Source organism: Vicugna pacos, chromosome 21 (genome assembly GCF_048564905.1).
Source record: "Vicugna pacos chromosome 21, VicPac4, whole genome shotgun sequence".
NCBI classification, from domain to species: Eukaryota; Metazoa; Chordata; class Mammalia; order Artiodactyla; family Camelidae; genus Vicugna; species Vicugna pacos.
The window spans coordinates 16,660,671-16,685,896 of NC_133007.1; the positions used below are offsets into that span (position 1 = coordinate 16,660,671).

The following is a 25,226-nucleotide window of genomic DNA, read 5'->3' on the forward strand; positions in this document are numbered from 1 at the left end:
TTCATTTAAGCCTCACAACAACCCAATCAATCATGCAGGTACTATTGTTACTTCCATTTTACAGGTGGGAAAACCAAGGCACAGAGAAGTCAGAAGCTAGTAACTGACAAAGTTGGGATTCAGACCCAGCTGTTCGGCTCCTGAATCTGTGCTTTTAACCCCTACATCATGCTGCCCCTCCATGAAGCAATATGATGCATTCCTGTGTTCATTCAAAAGGCTATGTTGAATACACAGCTGATTCTTGAAAAACGAGGGGGTTAGAAACACCCCCTTCCTCCAAACTGGAAAATCTGTGAAAATTCATGTATAACTTTATAGATAACCCTCCATATCCAAGGTTCTGAACCCAAGGATTCAACCAACTGTGGATCGTGTAGTACCTACCATAGTACAATGTGCTTAGTGAAAGAAACCCGAGTCTAAGTGGACCTATGCAGTTCAAACCCATGTTGTTCAAGGCTCAACTGCACTGTGTTCTTCGTAGGATCCTAGGGCCAGTGATGGGGATTTTTTAGAGCTTACGGTTTAACTCAAGAGATATGGGAAATTCTTTGAAAAAAAAAGTGTGAGATAATTGTAAAGTCTTTTCCTTGCTGCTCAGGTTAGTCTCTTTTGTGCGTCCTTTTTGGTCTATAACGGAAGCCTTAGTTTCATTCATATTCACCGATGTCACCTTCTTTCCCTCCCCCTGACACCTTCCGTTAGGTAAAGAAAACACCAGAATGTTCTTACAGAAGACACACGCAGGAAAAAAAAAAGGACACACTTGGAATTATTACAATTTTGCACAATATCTCTCTAATAAACATTAGTAATCATAGCACCATGACTTTATGGGATATTTTACCTTTCCAAAGTACTTTCATTAACTATCTTATCATGCATGATTTTATTTCTTTTTCAAAATAGCCCTATTAAGGTAGGTAACGCAGGTACCAGTTTCACAGATGGAGGGACCAACCAGGACCCTAAGGCTAGTTACTGATTCTGGACCTAAACTCAGGTCTCGTGGTTTCTCTCTCTACACAGCACTCCCCTTGGCCTGTCCCAGATGCAATCATACAACAAAGGAAACCTAAAAAGAACAGAGGGCAGAGGACAGCCTGGTGTTCCCACTTCCTTCAAATTCCACCACCTAACTCCAGTATTATTCAGAGGTGGGCTTTCACTGACCCTTTTCATAGGCAGAAAGGGCAGAGCTTATGTATGGGCTTATAGGGGGAGAAAGGCAATTCTAAGTGTTGTGTAACTGCACGTAGAAAAAGGCACAGGTTCTCTATTCACTATGGGGAGCACTTCCAATCAAAAAGGATGCCTATAAGCTGTCTCTCTTGATGGCATGGTCTAGGGAGTTGGCTGTTCTGGGGCTAAGATATTTGGGAAACATTTTAAACAGCGGCACCCCATGACATGTTTGTGTTTCACTGATATGTTTACCTGTACAAATAGGGCATATATTCACCCCCTGACTTCCTTTTCAAACCTACCTGCCCCTCCTAATCACACCTCAAAGCATAAAGAACAACGGAAATCACTAAAAACACTCGTTGTGCTGGCAAAGCAGCTCTCGTTGTAATCAGGAAGGACATCTCTGACCACAAGAGTTGTGTAAGTCTCAAGGGAGTGAGCCCTGAATGGCAGAGATAAATGCTTTCCTCCTCAGCCTTCTCACCTTTGTCAGCCGGAAAGATAGTCTTACTTCAAGACCTGCTCACAGTTCATCTGCTCTGTGAAGTCTTCTGAGATTCCACCAGGACATACATGATGTTTATGAAGTATTTCTAGCTCTCATCATTTGGGGCACATGGGAGGACTGTACTTCCTTATCCCTGTGGTTGAGTTGATGTGGCTAGTTCCAACCCTTTCAGGTCAGAGCCATGGCCAGGGCAAGCCCTCCAGGACCTTCCCTCCCTCTGCTGTGACAACTGACAGCTGCACCGTCAACCTGGGTCCCAGAGGGAGGACAATGACATGGAGCCAAGCCTGGGTGGACATGTAGCGTGAATGAGAAGCAAGCCTTTGTCGTTTTCAGCCACTAAGACCGTGTGGAGTTGTTTTACAGAAAGGCTAGTTTGCCTGGACTGCTACAGTCCCTCGTCCTCACTTGTGTCCTCACTGCCCTTAAAGATCCAGTCACGTTACTCTGTAACCATTGCTTCCATTTCTGTCCCCCTCTCCTCCTCCAGACTATATGGGTCTTGAGAACAGGTATTGTGTCTTATAAATTCTCATTTGGTAGCTGCTCAGCACATGAATGAATGCGTGAATAAGGTATTTATAATTTGATAAGGTATTTGATAACACTTGATATCAAATGAGATCAGATAAAATGTAGTTCTATAATCTTGTTAGGAGCAATCCTCTCTGAAGGTGGAGATGATCCTGGAATCTTAGGTAGCTCTTCCCAGCCTACTGGCCATAGTTATTCACTGGAAAAGGACCAGAACAGGTCATCGCTCCTGGAAAGGCTCCACAGCACCCTGTAGACCTTCTCTCCCAGCTGTAGCTCTGAACGGAAAGGGTGGTGGTGTGACCCATGAACACATGGGCGTATGTGGGCTACCCCAGAGGCAGGAAATTAGTCCCACCACAGGAATCAATGAATATTCATAGGCAATTCACCCCCAGGGCAGTAGGGGGAGGAGTGTCACTATATAGCCTAGAAATAACCAAGAATTGACCCTACCAAGCCCCAAGTCCCCCACTCCTATCACGGACAGCAGGTTGCCTGCTGTCATGAGCTTAACGGTTGCCCCCCTTCTCAAAAGACAGGACCACTTCCCAATCTCTGGAAACTGCTAATGTTACCTTATTTAGTAAAAAGGTCTTTGCAGATGTAGTTAAAGATTTTGAGATGAGGAAATCATCCTGGATTATCAGTATGGGTCCTAAATCCTAGGACACATGTCCCTATGAGAGACTCAGAAGAGAGGGTGAAGTAACGGGAGGCAAGGATGGGAGTGGCCGCGAGCCAAGCAAGCCAGCAAGCACCAGAAGCCACAAGATTGTCCCCTAGGGCCTCTACAGGGAATGTGGTCCTGCGACACTTAGATGTCAGATATCTGGCCTCCAGAACTGTGAGAGAATAGATTTCTGTTGTTTTAAGCCACCTTGTTTGTGGCAATGTGTTATGGCAGTCCTAGCAAATGCGTGCATCGGCCAGCTCCTCTGGCTGCAGACGCCCACCTGGGCAGCACTTCAGCATTCATCCTGCAGCAGCCTGGCGCTCTGCCGTCCCTCAGTCTCCCGCTCATTTCTCCCAGGAAACACAAGGGCTTGGAGTCATCCTTGTTCTTCTCTCAAGTACTTCGATTCAGGACTTTGTGAGGGGATTCAGGCATGACGAAGCAATGTGGCCCAAGGGCTCCCCCAAGATGACTCCTTGAGGGTCACATTCTAGAAAGGAAGGCTGGTAGGATGAGGTCGGGGTACAGCCCTCTGAGGCTCAGCTGAGGTCTCCTGTTACTTATTGATTAAAACAATGAGATAATAACAGTTGTTCCTCTCTTCTCCTAGCTAACCACCCCCTGCCCCCAGTAATGGTAAAACCTAGAAAATGGAGTTCCACTGGTGTGGACTTGGAAAGCCTCCAGAAGACAATATACAGAAATGCGGAGGCAATCAAGTAATTATGAGATGACAAACACATGGATCACAGCGCCCCGTAGAAGGGAGGTTCCTGTGCTGGGAGCTGGGAGACCTTCATCTTCGTTATGACTTCGCCACTAATTGACTCTAAGCGTGACCAGCACTTATGTTAGTTTCCTCATCTTTAAAATGAAGGGAATGGGAGAAATTGCTAATATTCTTTCTCATTCTCAAAACTCTAAGCCATAAAAGCGAATTTTTATATAAACTTCCTTTTTGCCATAGATGTCGGCACTTGTTTCAACCAGAGACACAAGTGGAACTTTTCAGAAACCTCCCAGGTGTGTGGATGAGGGCTCAGAACAACTCTGTGCCGGACCTCAGGAGCCCCAAGCCTTTAGCTGCCTGGCTGCCACCATGGCCTGGGCCTGAGCTGGAGGAGGACTGGCCAGGTTGAGGGGCCTTAGGTCTCCCTGTAAGCCCACACTGTGGGGACAGCCAGAGCCCCTCCAGTGCAGGAGAAAGAACAGAGGCCGTACGATCCCGTCTAATAGGTGGGTCCAAATCTGGGCTGCTCTGGTCATCACCTTCTAGACCCTGGGCACACAATTTAATCATATCGAATCCTTAACATCCTCATTTAGAAAACAGATGTAATAGGACTTCATGAGGATTAAAAAGATAAACTTACATGCAAAACATCGGTATACAGTAGGCATTCAAGTGGTAGCAGTTACCGTGACAGCAAGTCTAGGTTTTCCTCACACTGACATCAGTGTGGATGCTCAGAAATGGATTTCCCACTATCTATCAAAACATATCTTGAAAGCAAGATAAGCCAGGGACCTGACGCCGGGGAATGTATTTCAGAGACAGGGGCAGTGGGTGGTCGTGGGATGGGAGGGTGGCCCCATCAGGGTGGCAGCACTATCCGTCTAGCTTGTGTGCTATTGTGAGTGGGGTCTAGGGAGGAGGCCCCGAGGAGGCCTGAAGCCCTCTGCGGGATGCTGTAAGACATGAATCCTCCTTGACCCCTGGTGTGGGTGCCTGGGTTGTGTAACAGCAACCACAGGGCTCAACTTCTCGTTTCTTTTGTGCTGTTCTCGCTGGGCCCAGACTGGGCTGATGCAGGCAGCTGACTGCGGCTCCTGGGCCCATCTCGGCTTGTCCCTGCCATGCCTTTGGACAAAGAGGAGAAATGCTGGCTTTTTGCGACCACAGTGGGAGGAATGAGTGGGGCTGCAAGAGGAGGTGTGAATTGAAAGAGGAGATGTTTGTGTGTGAATGTGGTTTATTCCCAGAGGCCTCCTTCTGTCAGAGGAGGTAAGAGGGCCTTGGGGGTGGCTTTGGGTGAGCTCAACTAAAGGCATTCCCTTGGGGCCTGGAGCCTGTTTCAAATGGACTTCTTCAGTAAGAGCATTTAGGTGCAGATCCTCCCCACGCCCGCCCAGGCAGAGCGTGCTAATCACTGGGGTGAAATCTCCTGTTAGCTGTGCACCCCCAGGACTGCCAGGAGGCCTGGGAGGAGCCACACTCGTCGGGGGAATCCCCAGCAGAGGAAGCAAGTTTTCTCTAGCTCCCATTAGAGCAGCTGACTTTGAACTCCCACACACCTGGGAGCTTTATCAAGATACTATGTTGTATTTTTTTATGTTGTGTCATATGTATTTATCTTGCTTCCTCAAATAGAAGTGAGCTCCTTTTATGGTAGAAACTGTAACTTATATTTCTCTGTATCCCCCATCTAGGCTCCCAACTTCAGATACCTTTATCTTGCTTTATCTTCCAGAAACAAACTGCTCGTAACTCACACCATGTTGTTTCTAGCAATGGCGCGTGCTCTCATTCCCTGATTGGAAAGCTTTTCCTGGTTTTCTGCACTTGGTCAACTCCTACTTATCTCTGCAGACTCCACTTCGACGCCGTCTGTCACAGGAAGCCCCTCGGGACCCAGGCTGGGTATGACACCTCTCCACCATCCACGTGAATTCAAACCCCTGCTCTGCTGACACCTGTTAGGCGCTTCAAGGACCAGCAGGGTAAAACATTCATCTTTGTATTTCTGCTGCCCGGCAGGCAGTACGGCCTCTACATGTGTCTGCTGGACCTAACTGAAGAGCTGGTGTGTGGTTATGAATTGAATTGTAAATATGAACTGATATCGATCGATATAGAAGATCCTGCCTGGAAGATGGCTGTGATTGCTAGCCCAAGGCCAGGAGGGTGGCCCTGATATGGTGCAAGTAGGTTCAAAATTAAGGGCTGGGGACATCTTGAGAGGAGAGAACGTTCACCTCCAATCTCTGAAACATCTCAGCGCTCCCAGCCTGGGGTCCTCAAAGCTACCCATTAAGAATGGGCTCTGATGGCATCTTAGGTGGGTATCTTATGGAGGTAAGGGTCCTGTATGCCCATCTCACCTCTCCCAGGGAGGCACTGGGGTTTGCAGTTGCAGTGGCTGGAGCCCCTTCCCTTAAGATAAGATTTGACCCACCCAAATGAGACCTTCCAGGTGAGCCGCACAGGTTCAGCAGTCATTTCCCACAATGCCCAGGACACAGATGTTCAGGAAACCCAAAAGGAGAAAGATGGGGAGCTCACTCTCCAAAAGGCCAAGGTATGAGGGCAGCGCCCTCCAGGCCTGGTTCAGCTAGATCCACTGGGGCTATGAGGTCCTGCAGGGCCTAGAGCAATGAGGCTGATGCTGGTGACCAAGCCTTAGTACTGTGTTAGCAGTTTCACTGTATCTTCTTTTGCACAAAAGAGATTAAAAATGTCTACATAACACTCTAAAGGCCAAACACAAGGTGGATAGTTTTTGTGATGAAACTGACCATCTTACTCCTTAAGGTTTAACCTGAACAACCCCTCGGATGAGAGAACAGATACAAACTGTTGACCTTCCAAAGATCCAATGGTCCCTACGTCCCCAGGCAGCCTCAGTCTCTCTTGTGTCTCGTTTTCTCCTTTACAGTGTGCCAGTTAGAGATCAGTTCATTCCACCCAGAGCTTTGAGATGTTTAGAGCTAATGAGTTGACTAGAGGTGGTCAAGCTGGCTACACAAACATAAAACCTGAGGAAGGCAGATCTGCCTTCAGATTTCTCTGGAACCAAAACGTTCTCTTGAGGCCCTGATAAGATTACTAGGCTGCCGAGCCGCCAGCGTTCAGATTTCCCACGGAACCGCGCCCCGCCAGGATCTGGCTGGCCTGGCTGTGAGGAGCCACGCTGTGGATCAGCTCTGAAACCTGACTCCACTCCAGGAATGCACGCTCGCCCCCTCCCGTGATAGTGCCTGGGCCCTTCCAGTCTGCCTCCCGGAACTCCCCCCCCCCCCCCCCCCCCCGTCATTGCGATCCAGTGAATGCAAGTGTCTGCTCAGTGAAAGCCAGGGTTGCTCTGAGGGCCCCGCAGAGCGGGAGCCAGACAGGAATGTGGGGGGCACTCGGGCAGGCCCGCAAGTCCACTGAGCCAAACTCCAGCTCCCAGAGGCCAAGCAATCCCTAATAATCCTAGGCTCCAGCTAGCAGCCAACCTATGGCTCAGTGAGAGGGTGGGTCTAAAACCAGCAAAGGCTGTTGGTGAAAATGTGGTAGAAAATGTTCAATGAAGTAAAAAGATTGTCATCGAAAAAGTAGGTTACAAAATGGCCATCACATGTACCAGTATGTATACGGATAAACTCTCTCTTTCTCTCTCTCACCATCTGTAATACTGACAGTCTGTGAGGATGAAAAGACATGATAGCGCAGTAATATTGACAAGATCTAGTAGGTAATAAATGCTCAAAAAATACTGAATAAATGGATGAATGACAAACAATATTTGGAAAGGAGCGACCTCAGAGAGAAGGGCTCATTGTTTCCATCTATTCGGAGAGAAATTGAATTTCCACGTGTCTATTATTTTTCATTGAACAAATGAAGACTTTAGTCAGTGAAAATTAAACTTGTTCAAGGGCTCTTAGGCTATTTGGTAGTGCCTACCATTTATATTTAAGCAACTGAGAATATTAGTTTAATTTCAACGTCCTAAGTCTCCAGCTCTTTCTCGACACTTCTCTCTTTCGGATTCCTATCCAGAGTAACTTCACCTATTAATTCTTCTAGAGAAGAATCATATTTTCGTCATAAGAGGCCTGTACGTCTCATGGAGTGCTGGACATTCCTGCTCAGAACAATCAAAACCAACACATCTAAACCTTGTTTTTAAAAAATCTGATTTTTCTCCCATTTTCAACCATTTATTTACTCATTCAACAAGCATTTGAGTGCCATCAGGCCCTAGATATGTAAGATGGACCCCGCCCTTGAGGAATTTTCCAGAGAGAGAGCCAGGTAAGCAGACAGTTACAGTTCTGCCTGGTACGCTAATTCGGTTTGAACAAGGTGCCCCGAGAGTGCTGTAGAGTCTGAGGGCATCAGCAAAGGCTTCCTGAGGTGGAGATATTCGACCTGCAGACTGAGAGGGGAAGGAGTTCCCTGTTTGTTAATTCATTTATTAAGCAAACTATCCTCAAGAAATTATGCGATTATATTCTAGGCTAATCTCTGGAGAGCTAATGACCAATAAGATAGTCCCTGCCTACAGAAGGCTTATACAGCCGTAAAAGGGGTACTGCCATTCTCCTTGGCATTCTGGAGAACTCTGCTCTTCTGGGTACCCTGGCGAGTTCGAACATGGAAGGCATTTCTGGCTTCTCCTACTACATGTGGTCTTTACTCTTCCATCTTTTCTATTCTTGCTCTCTCTCAAAGTCAGAGTATGCCTGGATTCTAAGAAGCTCCTGCGTCCAGTTTCCTTGCTCACTCCATGAACTGGTGTTTCTGCCATATCAGCCCTGCTACATCGTGGCCACCGTCTTACTCAAGACCACTCAGCTTCCTGCTATCCAGGGAGCAGAATCCTGGGCCATCCCCTCTCTGGCCTTTGAGGGCTGCAGCTGGCCTCTGTCTGAATTGTAATAAGGCAACCCTTCGGGGCACAGCTAGGCAAGGAGAGTTTGCATGAAGGAAAAGTAACCCTTTCTTCCAGATGGATTGAATTCCAGCTCCCACTCATCCACTTGGCCAGCATCCACTGTACTCGGAGGCCCTGTGGTTTTTATCTTATTACTTTCATTTTTTTTTTCTCTCTCGCTTCCCCACCTTCCTCTTTAGCTAACTGGCCTACTTTCCTGCATAAAGCTGGCATGTTCTCCCTGCACTCATTCCTTATGCCTTCTCCTCCTCACCACCCACCTTTCTTTCAAGACTTCTTTTGAGCCTCACATTGAAATACTGAAATACTGTAGAACTTACAGTCTGCAACAGCCATACCTTTGGCACTTAAGCATTTCAAAATTATATACATGACAAGAAATAATAGTCTCATTTTCCCTATTGGGAGCTTTTAAAAGGTATCCTTATCTTGTTTACTCCACAGGGCTTAATGAGGGTGGAAGGAATGATTGATATTATTGGTAACAGTGACTTAAAAAAAGAAAAGATTTCCCAAAGACTTCCAATAGGTAAATGAGTTCTAGAGAATGAATATTGAGTAAGTCTTGTTGGCCTGGTTTAAATTCCTAATACTTGGAAGTAACAGAACTCAGTTTCAGACTAAATACAGTGGTCCCTTCATTTCTCAAAAGTGGGTTTCACTTCTCAACACAGGATTTTACTCAGAGATTTTTCAGGAATTCCCAAATTCCACTCCTGCATATCACGTCCCACCACGAAAAGTTTACTTCCTGGCTAAGAATCGACACTTCCCCAGCCTTTTGGTTTCCTCTTTACTTCCTTTACCAGTGCTAACAGTTGCAGTTCTTTTTTTCAGGCATTTTGACAAAGAAACTTCAAAAGTAGTCACCGCGAACCAGCAAATCTACGCCCTGTACAGACCCAGTGCAAACTGACAGGCTTCCTGGCTGGCCGAGCAATGCCCCCATCTCGGCAGAAGCCCCCATCAATGACTACACATCTCGGTTTGTAGACTGGAGGACCTTCTCTTTTTATGTTCCACTCCCCCCTACCCCACCGAGTCACACAGGAAGTTGCTTAGGTGACAGTTTCAGGGCCTCTGCCACACACTGTCCCTTCCTCAACTGACGGAGAAGAAAGTACCTTTGGAAGGAGTCCCTTGTGTCCTCCTATAACAAAGCTCAAACTTGCATTTGGCCCTCAAGCAGCAACCTGCTTTTAAGACTAACACTTGCTTAGTTCTTATCTCCCATCCATTTCTGCAAGACTCTAGAGGATCCTAGATCATACCACAACTCTAGCAGGGTGCCTGGGGCACTCTTTCAGAGGAGGAAACCCACTCCTAAAGCAACTTCTTCAGGAAACTTCACCCAGCCTGTGGGTTTCCCCTAGGTCATCTCCCTCCCTTGTGCTAAAGCTATAGCCAGCCAGAGAGGATCTTGTTGCTCTGGGCTATCTTTGAGTAGACGTGAACACCCACTGCTGTGTTCCCTCCCACCCTTTCCCAGTCCTGATCTGCCCTGGCTTACAGGTGTTTCTACAGAGGGTCTGTCCTAGCTTCTGGTGGATCCCACTGTCCCCTGAACTTATAAAGCCTCCCTGAAGGTGATCCCTGGTCCTTGAAGCAACTGGTAGAGTTGGATGCCTGAACGCAACTGCTTAGGACAGACTTACTGCAGAGATGTCATAGCACCTTGAAGGCCAAGCAGTAGGTTAGCTTAGAAGAGCCAACCAGAGCTCCAGTGTAGAACCGGACACCGGAAGAACCAGCAGAACTGACTATGAATCTTGACGGTGCTGACCACAGCCTTGGGAGGAGCGGCTCAGCTTTTGAAAAGGGTGGGAATCACTTTGGAAGCTAGATGACATTTGCACCTTCTCTTCTTTTCACAAGCAAGCCCAAGTCCTGCTAAGACTGGCTTAGGGCTAAATGTCAGGTCTCAGTTTCAAGGGGGAAATCTATGGCAACCTCAAGATGTGGAGAAGGCAGGGAGGAGGGGAATACACCCAGCCACTCCTCCACTGGAGGGTGGTTCCTGGATCCCACTGTCGTTGGAACGGTCCCAGGAAAATCCCAGGCAGAGCAGTGGTGGGCCTCACCCTTGTGCCCCAACAGATGTGGCAGGCACACCCCCATACACACAGGGACATACAAGGAAGTCTCACGTTTGATCAGAAACAGTGCCATTTGGACAAGAGGGGAGTTTTTCAGAAAGTTCTGTAAGAAGATGTGACAGACAGAAGCGGGACTTGAGAAGCAAGAGGGCGACCAGACTCACAGGGGGAAAAAGTCCAATCTTCATCGAATAGGAAGCCCACAGATTGGCAAAGGAGAGCTTCACGTTAACAGTACTGTTTCTCTTTCAGTACCCATCTCTTCAGACCCAGCGGCTTCTGCTTTCTTGAGTTTTTTGCTCACACGTTTGCCCATTTACAAAGTTGGCTGCACCTAACTTCCCACCACCACCACCACTCCCGCCCCGAAACATTTGAGTCCCTAAGCAAAATACCTGGACCCCTGGGAAGGCCCTTCCCCTCTCCCCGAGGTCTTCCCCTGCCGAGCCCTGCCTGCCGGGAGGGGTCCGCTAGGTAGGACCAGAGGCGAGCCTCCGTAGCCGGTCGGGAGGCGTGGGAGCGGCGAGCGTTTGCCGTGCTCCTGGGTGGCAGCGATGAGCCCGGTGCGCCCCGCTGCCCGCCCGATCGCCGACCCGCCCGCGCGCCACCGCCTGCGTTACCTCCATGTCCTCCAGGTGCCGACTCGGCGGCGGCTGCGCGCGCTCCTCGCTCGGGCCGGGGCTCGCGATCCCCGCTCTCCGCTCGGCTCCCGCCCGGGCCAGGTTCGGCGGCGGCGCGCCCGGCTCGCTGGCTGCGGGACTGCCCCGGCCCCCCGGCCCTGCGCGTGAGAACGAGGAAGGAGGGGGAGGAGGGAGCGAGGGAGGGAGGGAGGGAGGGGAAGGGGTGGGGAGCGGGGGGAGGAGGCCGGCGATCAGGGTTTAAATTTAGACACACATCTAAACAGATACTGTCCCCTCCCGAGGCAGGACTCAAGCAAGGGAGCCACGACTCCATTAATCTGCCCAAACATGGGGATGGGACAGCCGCCTGGCCCCTCTTTCTCGCGAAGTTCCTCCAGGACCCTGGTCTTTGCCTGGGTGTCCGTCCTTCTCAACCTCTACCTCCTTTAACATGCCTTCCTTCTTTTTCTTCCCCTAAAAGTTAGAGTCGTTCTTTCATTCTTATCTCCCCTCTTTCCTATTTACTTCTTTTATGTGCATCCCTACTCTTTTTTACGTCATTAAAAAAAATTGCATTCACCGCGTACCTGGTTTTCCTGGCGATCCTAGGCGGAGAGTGAGGCCCTTCCTTGGTTGATGTGTCCGTGTTCTCTCATGGCCCCAGAAGAGGGCTGTTCAGACAGTGCCATCAACTCTCAGCGTGGGACGGAGTCGACCACTTTTCCCTCTGGCGTCTCTTTGACTCCCCACCTCTCATTTCCTCTATCAATCTACCCATCTCTCATCTGTGTATCATGAAGAGGAGGAGGAGATAAATAAGAAATCCAAGCAAAGCTATCCAGGCTCCCTGAAGCAGTATATCTTTCCCTCTACCCTTGATTTGATTGATGCATACGATTTTGCAGAATTTCAGCTCCCACAAGCTTCTTGCTAAAGAGCCTTTTTGCTATTCCTAAGTGTACTGTAAGAAACAGAGTAAAGGGCAAGATCGTGAACATCCGATTCCCATAGGCCCAGTTTAGCAACCCTCCCCAAGGGCCATCCCAGCCCTCTGGGCAGCAAAGAGGATAAAAAAAAAAAAAAAAAAAAAAAAAAAAAAAAAAAAAAACACCAAACCAAAGTTGCTTGGGAAGGACAGGGGAACCGAAATCTGGAGCAGCTTCTTTCTCTGCTACAAGTTTATACACTGACCACCAACCCTAGGTGCCCCTCCAGGATTCCCCCTACCCCACCCAGAGAGGAAGAGGAGAAATGCCTTCAGACTCCTGTGAGTGTGAAGGGGACTGGCTGGCAGGCATGCCCCTATGACTTTCTGCAGGGTTCTTGCACCCCCAGCCCTCCCCCAAACCTGACCTGATTCACCCTGGGAAAGGGACAGTGGGCCAGGTGATGGGGAGCTCTATGAAATGAGATATATGGGCAAACAAGTAAAGGAAACAAGCTGAGAGTCTGCTCACACAACAAAAAACTGCCCTGATTCTGCTCCTCATGGAGACACCACCCTTGCACTGTCAGGTACATAGATTGCTGCTTTGGGCCTTTGAACATGGCCTCTTTCCTGTAGAATCCTCTAAGGCCTGACTTTCTAAAACACTAACAACCCTAATGACAAGGGGTTTTCTAGTTCATTTAACTCAATTGAAGATAGAGACAAAATCCTTAATTTCAGAAACAGCTTGCAAGTTGAATTCTAGCTCTGCTGCTTTCCAGCTGTGTTTCTTGGACAAGTCACTTAATCTCCCTGACCCTCATTTGCCTCACCTATATACTTTAGTAGGCACTCTGAAAAAGAGAAGCTGTCTTTATAACTCTTAGCCTCATGTCCAAGCTCAGATGAATTGGAACCCAGTATTTCTTTTATTGCCAGGCATTCTAGGGCCCAGTGAATGGGGCCTCCACTCCCAGGAATGCCGCAGAGGTGAAGGCACTAGGGCAGAACTGACAGCAAGAAAGGAAGTTTCCTGGTACCTTGCAGTGTATACTTGTGCTTGTGATTTTTTTCCCCCTTTCTTCTTTTTAAAGGTGCAGGACTGAGTTGGTGATGGGAGCGTGGTCTCTTCATATCTGCTAGTTCTGACTCACGAGGCCTTTTCCTTTCTGCCTCCACCTAGTCCTCCTTTCTGCTCAGAATGGGGCTGCCCCGGCACAGGTTTCTGCCTTCATAAACAGGAGGGCGGAAGTGTCTGCCCGAAGGAAACCGTTAGGCCTAGATAGCATCACAGTCACTCAAGGTGACTTGCAGCTGTGGCCCACGCCCTGCTCAGGCCTTCATGTCCCCGTGAGAACCCATGACCCACAGTGCAAACAAGCTGGCCTCTGCCATGCTTCCGGGTCTCAGAACATGCAGGGTGGGGTGCTCCTCCTGAGGTCTTGGACCCCTAAGCAGAGACCTTCGTGGGAGGAAGGAGCGGGAAATGGGGAGAGAGGGGCAGAGGACAAGAACTCAGTTCCAGCAGCCATGAGTAGGTGTGGGGCCTGTGCTCTCTTTCCTTCCCCTCCTGCCCCTCCTGAAGATCCCCAGAAGCCAGAATGGAAATACCCCAGCTGGTAAACACCCTGTTTTTGTGGGGCTGTCTGAGATTGTGACTTGCTTGTGTGCCAGGAGAAGCTGACAGCCCAAGAGGAAGGGAAAGTGGCTCTGAGGGGGTGGTTCCCCTCCCCTCTAGGGGACTGGTTGGCTCACAAGGACCTACTTCCTGTACTCTCCCCTCTTCACACACCCTGGTAGTCTGAATCGGCCAAGCAGTACATAGAGGCCAGTGCAGAATGAAGAACAAGAAACTTCAGAGTGACAGCTTGAGCAGGGGAGCCCATCTTACCATGGGCAGCCCTAGGCACATAGCAGGCCTTCAATAAATATTTGGTGAATGAATGACTGGATGAATGACTAAATGAAGCAAATTAATAGGATCTTTGCCTTTAAATCAAAGGCAGAGGCTTTTTCCATAGATGTGTCTCCAATGGTAGAAAAGGCCCAGGGGGAAGAAAAGATCATGGAAGGATACAAGGTAAGCAGTAACTTAATTAGTTTCTAAGCAGAATTGCAAAGCGCTCCAACCAATCAGCACGTAGTAAGTGGCCACACTGTGCTGCTAGTTGTCCATATTAAAAATCAAAAGCAAGAAGCAAATATTGTTTCATGGCTATAGATACTAACCTTGCAGTATATATACTTCAGCCCTAAATCCTGGGAATCTTGGCAAAAATAAAATGTAACAAGTCACTCTGTTACAAGTGACTGTCAGTGAGGAACAGAGTTAAATATAGTGAAACTAAAACAACAAGGCTTGAGTGCTTTTATGTGTTCAAGGAACATCAGGAGAGGGTTTCCCAGAGGAACAGGGTAGCATGTGAAAGGCAAACTGAGAAGGGAGGTAGCAGGGCAACAAGTGGGCCACAAGGAGGATGCTGAAGTGTGGAAAGAGCAGCCAGCGGGGGTTGGCGACTTCATGAGGAAGGCTTTTGACTGGCCCTTTTGATTTTGATGGGGATCAGGAGATTGGTTACATAGGGAAATTGAACAAATAGGTTGAAACCAAAGAGGCCAAAGGAAGCCAAGATTCTCACTGATGGGGAAGGGAGATACAAATATGCAGAGGGATGGGAGTGGAGGGACTAGGATGAATCCTGTGCTGCTGGGTGGAATGGGAGGCATTGGTGTGAACTCATAGTTCTCAGCCTGTAGGCAGATAGATGTAGAGATAAGCGTGTGTACATACATACATATATTTCTTAGTTTGAGCTACTGAGAGGGCCTGGGGGAGATGATACCTCAGTAGTAATCAGTGCACACAGAGCCCAGATCTTGGTTTCTAAATACCATTCTCCACTAAAGGAACCAAGGGTCCTTGGAGAAGAAAGGCTGATTACAGGGTTGGGGCATGTAAAGAATAAGATAAATGTGGAACATCTTGTTAGGCTAGAAAATATGAAAGTGCTCAATAAATAGCAGGGTGATGTTACAACAACAAAACCTACAGAAGCCAGATTGCAGAGGCTTCCTCCTGGGAAAATATTGGGATAATAAGAGGATCAAAATACATAATCATAGCAAGGCATTATAACCCTTAAGTAAAACAGGAGTTCATGAGTTCACACTTACATAAACAAAAAAGTAAACAAGTTAGTGGGAGAAGAGAAAGCTCTTCCTTACAGCACGATGCTAACAAATGTGAAAAAAAAAAGTTAGAAGAAAATTGCCATAGGACAATTATAATACTTTTAGTTAAGAAACATCATTGGGTGCTAAATCTAGTGGGTAAAAATGGGATGAGGAATGGAATTTTACACAATTTCAAAGTATCTCCCTATAGGTTACTCACTAATTACAGAGGTTACTCACTAATTTACAGAGAATAAGCCTAGCAGATACCATAGTAACCAAGTGATCAAAATAAACACCACCAGTGCTGGGACAAATTGACATCACATGCTACCTGATGGGTAAGAAGAACACAACAACACTTCCATGGTATTCTGGTCCAAGGTGTACAACCTGAATCTAATCATGAGGAAACACTGGACAAGTCAAATAGGAACATTCCTCGAAGTGACTGGTCTGTGATCTCCCAAAGTGCCAACGTCGAGAAGGCCAGGAAAGGCTGAGGAAGGGTTCCAGGTTACAGAAGACTAGAGCCACGTGACTACTGGGTTGAAAGTGTGCTTCTGGGTTGGCTCCTCTGACTACAAAGTATATTAAAGGAATTAGTCTATATACACATACCAAATCATCACTGCGTATACTTTAAGCATCTTAGTATGTTATTTGTCACTTACATCTCAGTAAAGCTGAAAAAAGAGAAATTATTAGAATTGGCAAAACTGTAAGGAATCCTGGGTGAAGGATGTATGGGAGTTTTTTGTACTAATCTTACAATTTCCTCAAAGTTTAAAATTATCTCAAACTGAGTGTGTATATGTCCATGAATGACTGAAAAATTGTGCTGAACACTGGAATTTGACACAACATTGTAAAATGATTATAAATCAATAAAAATGTTAAAAAAAATAAAATAAAAAATAAAATTATCTCAAACTAAGAAGTTAGGAAAAAAAGGTGGTGGCGGTTAAGTATTGAGCCGTCCCTTTTTCTTTGATTCCAGACTGACTCCCAACCCAGTCCCTTTGTTGTCTGTTCCTCCCCACTCCACCCCAACACCAGAGACCCGCAGGATGGGCCAGGGCCTGTTAACATTGATGACAGAGAGACAGCGGGCAGAGAGCTAGTCTTCTGGAACGATAGAGGATGGAGACAGGAAGGGGAAGATTATTCAAATCTTTCTTTGTATAAATATCTTTGTGATGGTTTAGTGGTTGCAGCAAATATATGTATTTTTAAAGTTTTAGAAGAGAGATTTCACAAAAGAATTTTTTTTAAAAGGAAGAAAACATTATACATCTATCAAAAGTCATCAAAGTGTACACCTGAAATATGTATAGCTTACTATACAGGAACCATACCACAATAAAGAGGTAAAATAAAAAAGGTTATCAGAAACCTAAAAATCAATGGAAATGAATAAACTATTTGTGATAATAAAAAAAAACTTAGAAAAATTTAAAAAGGAGGAAAACACAAGAACCAAACCAAACTGGACTGAAGGAAGGTGGACATACTGATGGAGACTGGTCAGCCCAGGTACACTGAGAAAGGGGCTGGGAGTCTGCGGCTGAGAAGAGCCAACTAGGGATTTCCTGGGATGAGGCTGGCGGAAGCCCAGCTAGGATTCTGGTCTAATCACCAATGCCAAAGAACAGTGTTGACAAAAAAAACAAAGGGGATGGTCTGGAGGCCACAAGAGATTGCACCCTTCTCCTTCTGAGGCATAGCCCAAGTTGAGGAATGAAATTATACACATCTACAAGGAAACCCAAACCTTCTCAACCCTAAAGTATCTCATGCAGAGCATCTGAACACCAACCTCAACACTAGATGTAAATTAGAATGGGCCTGAAAGCTTTACAAAAATTAGCTATGCCTGAGCCTCCCCTACGCCCACCCCTGCAAATGAACAGGGAGTGGGGCCTGGTGTCAGTACTTTTTTAAGCTTCAGTAAAAAGGTAAATCTTAAATAGTCTAAGCCAATTACAGAAATACCATCCTCTTGCCAAAAATTGGTTTAGAGAGAAATAAGTGAGGAAATTTTGGCCAATGAGATAAAATGAGAAATCTTTATCCTTTCTGATAAAGAAACAGATAGGAAGAGATGCCCTGTTGTGCTACCTGATGTGATGCCTGGAACTACAGCAACTATTGTGCTACCGCGAGACAAAGCTAGGAAAATTCAGTATGTAAACTCCATAAAGACATAAGGACAGAGGTTTTTGTTTCTTTTTTTGTCAGTGTATATCCCATGTACCTAAATCAAGGCCAGACACAAATAGCCATTCAATAAATATTTATTGAAAGAGGACCCCAATGGCTTTGCTGACCTAATGGTTCTGTTGAGGCACAGAATTGACCAACTCTTGAGGGACTATCCCTGGTATTCTTATGTGAAGTAATAAATTTCTTTATGATTTAAGCCACATGGGCATGATCTTTTGTTATAGCTGAAAGCATCCAACTGATTCAGATATATGCAAACTTAACAAGAGGAAGATAAAATCAGATGCATATATCAGTACAAAGAAAGAAGCGGTCCCTCGGACAATTGTCCAGCAGAGATGTGGAGAAAGTCTGGCATGGAAGTGCAGACACACACACACACACACACACACACACACACACAGAGTTGGGGCAGGGGGGTGGGAATGAGGAAATATGAAGCAGAAAAGAGACTGGGAAACCTAACTAATATCCATTGGGGAAGAAAAAAATTCAGAGTGGGAAAAAAAAAGAGTCATCACTGTCAGAATTTTTTTTTAATGTTTTTAAATTTTTTTGAGGGAGGAGGTAATAAGGTTTATTCATTTATTTATTTTTAGAGGAGGTGCTGGGGAATTGAACCCAGGACCTTATGCATGTTAAGCATGTTCTCTACCACTTGAGCTGTAACCCTCCCACCACTGTCAGAATTTGAAGTGTTTTAATTTCTACCTAACTTTCAGACAGTACATGGTCTAGTCTTGAAAAGAAGAACTGATGTCTTCTAGAAAGAAAGTGGGGTGATATTTACAGAAATAAAGCTGTGTTTTCATAAAGTAATTTCACAACACAATTTCTTTTAGGATATTGTTAGTAATGTTAAGTGATGTTGCAGTTTTGCCACTAAAGGAAGGCATTTACTGATACGAATCAGTATCTTGGATTGGGCAGGAACTTGTCTAAAGCTGGAGGTTACCCATATGGCCTCAAAATGAATTATCTCCAATGATTCTACACTAATAAAGTGAAACGGTTTATAAGAATAGTGCCCAAGGTGGGAACCCGCCACTCATCCTCTTTGTATTTTAGATGGACAACAGGCAAAGAATCGTGTGGAAAGTTTTCTGTACAAAGTACACGTTTGCAAAGTTCTACTAAAAACCTGTGTCCCCACCTGTTAGTTTCTCTTTCCTTCTTGTGGTGGTCTCCCTACCCATCCATCTGTTCATCCCAGTAACCTGATTCTTCCTTTATCTTTACCAACTGGGTGCTGCAATTCTAGCTCTGAAATATCCTGACATTTCTCCCCACAACCTCCCACCAATCAGTCATTGCCATTTTTCATCTGGATTAAGAAATCAGTGTTCTAGTTGATCTCCATGTCTCCTAATTGCTGTCCTGGTCTCCAACCTTGATTCACTATCTCCCCACGTCTACTTCCCACTCTACAGGTGGTGATCTTTCTAAGGATTACTTTAGAGGGTGTAGCTCACACTCTTTCCTGACATGGCCATGCTTACCTCTCCACCTTGTCTCAGCAGAGAACACCAAGTACTCCACCCTCAAGCCGTCCTGAACTGCTTTCAGGTCCCTGAACGAGCTGTCTTCTCTGCCTGGAACACATTCCTTCCTTTGTACAAGGCACAAAGTTAACTCATTCATTTCTTGTTTCTCAGATTAGGCTTCCTCCAGGAAGATGGTCCTGACCACCACCCCGCTTCCCCCAGATCCCACCTCCTGGAAGAGATGTGCTTCCTATGTGTACCTGATGCATGCACGATTCCCGCCATTGCAAAGATTACTTTACAATTGCTTGTTTACTTTCTTTACCCATCCACAAAACTTTAAAGGGGGCACATTCCATTCTACCTTGGTTAAAGTTCCATGATCAATGTTGGGTTTAAATTTGGTGAGTAAATACATGTTGGATGAATGAATGGACACTGGCTATATGCAAAAGAGGTAGATAGTCTGTTTTGTAACCCAGTTCTCGAATCTCCATCTAAAAATCTAGTACACAAGAGGTCCTGGGTTCAATCCCTAGTACCTTCATTCAAATAAATAAATAAATAAACCTAATTGCCCCTCCCTTCCAAATGTAGTACATAGACAGTTGTAACAAAGAGGATAGCATAGAGATTTAAAGATCAGCACTGAAACCAGATGTCCTGGGTCCAATTGTGACCTTGATCATGTTACTTAATTTTGCTCCCAGTTTCTCTATCTGTAAAATGGGGATAGTAATAGAATTTACCATGTAGAGTTGCAACGATTAAATGAGTTAATACATGTGAAATGCTTAAAATCATGCTAGCAAATAATGAGTGTGATAAAGGCTGGGTCATTATTGTCATAGAAGTAATAGGAGCAGTGGCGGCATTTTATCGTGAAGAAATGATTGTAACCAGGGGCAGGCAGCAAATCCAGCTTCCTCCAGACATGATTCCACATTCCTCTCTCATTCTAAGCTATCCACTTGTGATTTTCACCTACTTTTAATAGATTTCTCTGCTTGGCTACAGCCTCACCCTGTTGGAAAGACTCATCTGTGTCTTATTTCTTCTCACCTGTACTTTATCTGACTGTTCTAGAATGTTCTACATTCAGATTCAGTTCTGCATTTTTTGCTTGTACATGCTGGGAAAAAAAAAGTGTGAGTGGAGTTCCTCATATCTCAATTCGTAATAAATTTTCACTATCTTGAATAGTGTTTCACTTTGGAAACCAGTTTTTAAGTTACACTGGTTTAAATGCATAAATTTGTATGCACAGAAATTATGAGTTTTTATCTGGTGTAGTCAAGGATTTGACCTTCTATCCTAAATCTTACCACTCATCGACTAGTTTACTTGCTCTTATCCCGTTGTACAGCCTCACAACTCCTGATGACGAAGCTTTATCCAAGAGTTTACAGCTTTGGAGTATGTCATTATTACATCTCCTACACTCATACACCTTCATCCACCTTTTCTGCTTCCTGACCAGTGACAGTATTAGAGACTTCTTCATATTTTTCTCATCTTGGTGTACCCAGTACCATCAACCCGGTGAGGCCCACAGAGGGTCCCTATCTTACAAGCCTGTCATTTATCTGAGAAGGCAATACACAATAGACCCTTGGACATTTGAATCATAATACAAACTAAATGCTAAATGTCCTGAAGCAGTGTAAGACTGGATGCTTCTGAGTCCTAAGGAAGGCTAGACTGACAAGGCCGGAGGGTTCAAAGAAGGCCTGGGGCAGGAAGTAGAAGAAGCTGGCCTAGGTGTGCTTGGTGAAGATGGGGATGGTGGGGCTTGGGCACCTGGAACATCATGTGAGCTGAGGGCTCCCAGAGCCTGAGGAGGGGGTGGAGAGTGACATGAAGGTTTGTCAGAGGCCAGCTTTGACTGTCCTCAGGTTTGCAGGGTCTACTGCATATGGCACACGTTAGCTCTTTAAGTGAGCATTAAGTTTGGAATCCATCCTGGCCTCCTTACAGGGAGCCGACTGACCCTAGAGTCGTTCTGGGAATGTTTTATGCTTGGTACTTGCCTCTGTAAAAATAGATGATGTTTGCATTTTGAAGATTACTGACCTTGAGAACAGTTGCTTCTGACTTGTATTTTCTGTTTCTGCTTCCTTTATTGCACATGGTGGGGATTTTAAGTGGCAACAAAGAGAAAGAGATTGGGTAAGAGTGAGTAAGGAAAGAGACAGGACAACCACTTACCTATAAAGACTCCATAGGCAAGGCGGCCAAGCTGAGGACTGGGGACTCCAGGATGCTACCACACTTGTGGTTTCTAAACGGCAAAGTTACTCAACCATTCTTATTTCCTTATTTGATGATAATTCTCGTTAGTCACCCGGGGATGTGGCAAAGAACTCCTAATCAAAATGACCATAAATCTAAAACCATCATGAAGCAAGTTAAGCACTCAATTTGGCCTCACACAACCCAGTCAGCAATGAAGCAAAGGACGCACGCAGCCCCTGCTGGGAGTCACACAGGGAGGAGAGTGCATCTCTGCTGTGGAAGGGGGAATGGAGTGGGTGGCAGTGGTCGGGAGTGGGGTGGGGGTGGGGTGGGGAAAGAATTTGCATCTCATGGCCTAATCAGATCTGAAAGCTAACATCCTGTTTTTCTGTAGGTTGGGCACATCAGTAGCTAAAAGCCTTCTCTGACTATGACCAGGCTCAGGAAGTGAGTGTCAACAGCCTTGCAGATAGGAACCCAACTCCGAGTGACCATGCCTGCAAAGGCGTCCCACTCCCATTCGGGCCAGGCGCCCTGCACTCCCGCTCCCCTAATTCTAGAACTCCAGGCCTCACCCCCTCCTCCCTAGAGACTTATCAACAGGAAGTTAAGTCAGCTGGAACACTCTGTTCCCTTGACATTTTTGTTTTAATTCTGCAGCTGTGTTTAAGGCTTCATGAATTCTCTCTCTGGCTCTGTGTCTTGGGTCTGTCTGTCTGCCTGCCTGGTGCTTTCTCTCTCACATTCACGTACCAAGTCGTGATTACCATAAGGCTGGTGGACCAGAATGAGAACTTAGGGTTCGTAAGAAGGAAGTGGGGGTGGTGAGGGGACGGGTAAGAAAGCACTTTAGGGGCTGTAATACTAGCTGTTGATGAGCTAAGGAAGGGGACCATTTGCCCAGGGATTATTACTGAGGGGAAGCTGTAAATGCTGAGGAGGAATTCCTAAATCATGAACAACGTGCACTGCCGTAGCCATCCCTCCTCATCCCTTCATGGTGCTTATCTCTACCTCCTATCAGCATGATGTGTGGGCATGTCTTCTCAATATTCTATACTGCCTACTCAGATGTCTTACATACCCTTATTCTCTCTTAGGAAGCAGTTGGTAAATAAATGAATGAAGCCTCTCTCCCTTGTTTTATTCCAAGTCAGCTTGTCACTTAAAAAAACCAAGACACAGCTTCCAACTACAACCTGGTCTACTCAAGGTGATATCTCAGTCTCTGGTAGCTGCAATTACACGGTTCCTTACTTGCTGAACATCTTTTAATTTGAGGTACGTTGTTTCAAGACTCATCAGGGCATATTTTGTTCAGCCCCAATTGCCTTTTTCCCTATTGCCTCTCATTCAAGTCTAGAGGAAAAAGACCTCTGAACTGAGAGACCCTGAATCTCTAAAGTCCCTAAATGGCTAGAAGGAAAGTGATGGTTATTATCTTTTCAAATCCTTCCTCAACAGACCCAAGAGGAGTGTCCCCTATTTATTATAGTAGCTAGTCCATTGAACTCTCATGTGTGAACTGCCAGGGTTGGTTTTAAAGGGCCATGTGAAGCAAATGACTTATAGTCACACAGGTTATATGCTTTGTCAATCATCGCCCTTGAAATCTAAGTCCAAGGAAACATAGCTCACAAGACAGGTAGGGTACCGTGTGTCTCCACAAAATCACATCTAAAGAATCCATATACAGATCTGTTGGTAGTTGGTAACCTTGAGCTATCATTTCAAATGCCTGCTAGTGTCTGCCTGAATTTTATATTTGTATTTCAAAATTAGTCCAGGAATCCTATATTCTAAAAAAGTAAACTAGGGGGAGAATAATAGCTAAGTGGTAGAGTGCCTGCTTAGCATGCACGAGGTCCTGGGTTCAATCCCCTATACTTCCATTAAAATAAATAAATAAACCTAATTACCTCCCCCCCCCAAAAAAATAAATTAAAAAAAAGTGTAAACTATATGAAGCCCACAATGCACATCATACTCAACAATGAAAAACATAAAACTTTCCCTCTAGGATCAGGAACAAGGCAAGTTTGCCCACTCTTGCTGCTTGTATTCAACATAGTACTGGGAGTTCTAGCCAGAGAAACTAGGCAAGAAAAAGAAGTAAAAGGCAACCAAATTGGAAAGAAAGAAGTAAAATGATCTTTGTTTGCAGATGACATGAACTTATATGCAGAAAACTCTGAAGATCCCACACATTTGTTATTAGAACTAATAAGCAAATGCAGCAAAGTTGCAGGACACAAAACCAATACACAAATCAGTTGCATTTCTACAGCTAACAATGAACAATTCAAGAAGGAAATTGATGATAATTCCATTTACAATAGTATCAAAAAGAATGAAATACTTAGAAGTAAGCCTAACCAAGGAGGTAAAAGACTGATACAATGAAAACTACAAAACATCTGAAAGAAACTAAAGCAGACACAAATAAATGGAAAGGCATTATGTGTTCATGCATTGGAAGACTTAATATTGTTAGAATGTTCATGCTAACAAAGCTAGCTACAGATTCAATGCAATCCCTTTTAAAATCCCAATGGCATTTCAGAAATAGGAAAAAAAAATCCCCAAATTCATATGGAATTTCAAGGGCCCCAAATTGCCAAAAAAATCTTGAAAAGGAAGAATGAAGTTGGAGGCCTTACACTTCATGGCTTCAAAACATATTACAAAGCTACAATGAGCCACTGGCATAAAGACAGACACACAGACCAATGGAACAGGACAGAACAGAGAGCCCATTTATGGTCAAATATCTTCAACAGGATGCCAAGACCACACAATGGGGAAGGGACAGTCTCTTCAACAAATGGTGTTTGGATATTCACATGCAAATGATTGATGTTAGACCCTTAACTTACTCCATATACAAAAATTAACTCAAAATGGATTAAAGACCCAAACATAAGACTTAAAACTATAAAACTCCTAGAAGAAAACATAGGGGGAAATCTTCATGACACTGGATTTGGCAATGATTTCTTGGATATAATGCCAAAAGCACAGGCAACAAGAGTGGAAACAGACAAGTGGGCCTACATTAAACTCTAAAACTTCAGCACGTTAAAGGAAACAATCAACAGAGTGAAAGGCAATCTATGGAAGGAGGGAAAAATAGCAAATCATATACCTGATAAGGAGTTAACATACAGAATATATACAGAACTCCTATACCTCAACAACAAAAAACCAAATGACCTAATTTAAAAATAGGCAAAGGAACTAAATAGATATTTCTCAAAGGACACATACAAATGGCCACCATGCATATGAAAAGATACTTAACATCACTAATCATTAGAGAAATGCAAGTTAAAACCACAATGGGACATCACCTCATACCCATTAGGATGGCCACTATAAAAAACAAAAAACAAAAACAAAAACTAGAAAATAAGTGTTGACAAGGATGTGGAGAAATTGGAACCCTTCTGCACTGCTGGTGGGAATGTAAAATGGTATAGCCACTAGGCAAAACAGTATGGAGTTTCCTCAAAAAACTAAAAATGGAATTACTATATGATCTAGCAATCCCACTTCTGGGGACCCAAAAGAATTTAAAGCAAGGTCTCGGAGAAGTATTTGGCCACCCACGTTCACTGTAGCATTATTCACAATAGCCAAGAGGTGGAAGCAGCCCTGATGTCCACTGACAAACGAATGGATAAAGAAAACGTACACACACCACCCAAACACACTGGAATAATATTCAGCCTTAAGAAAGAAGGAGGTCCTGTTCACCTGCTACAACATGTGTGAACTTTAAGGACATTTTGCTGAGAGGAATAAGCCAGTCACAAAAGGACAAACGACGTATGATTCCATTTATGTGAGATAGCTAGAGTAGTCAAATTCATGGAAACAGAAAGTAGAATT

At 45.2% G+C, this 25,226-nt stretch overlaps 1 protein-coding gene across 2 annotated transcripts in view; it reads right to left on the reverse strand.

Moving 5' to 3' along the window:
* The window catches only part of RCSD1 (RCSD domain containing 1), a 59,156-nt gene extending 46,979 nt beyond the window's left edge, over positions 1-12,177 (reverse strand). The window contains exons 1-2 of one of the 2 annotated variants that reach the window (XM_072946196.1): positions 11,876-12,177; positions 11,289-11,446 (exon numbers count right to left, since the gene is read on the reverse strand). In XM_072946196.1, the coding sequence (XP_072802297.1) occupies positions 11,289-11,294 (6 nt within the window). In that variant the 5' untranslated portion in view covers positions 11,295-11,446; positions 11,876-12,177. The remainder of the gene's footprint in view (positions 1-11,288; positions 11,447-11,875) is intronic. The other variant, XM_072946195.1, reaches the window with a different exon arrangement.
* Between the last annotated feature and the right edge of the window lie 13,049 nt (positions 12,178-25,226).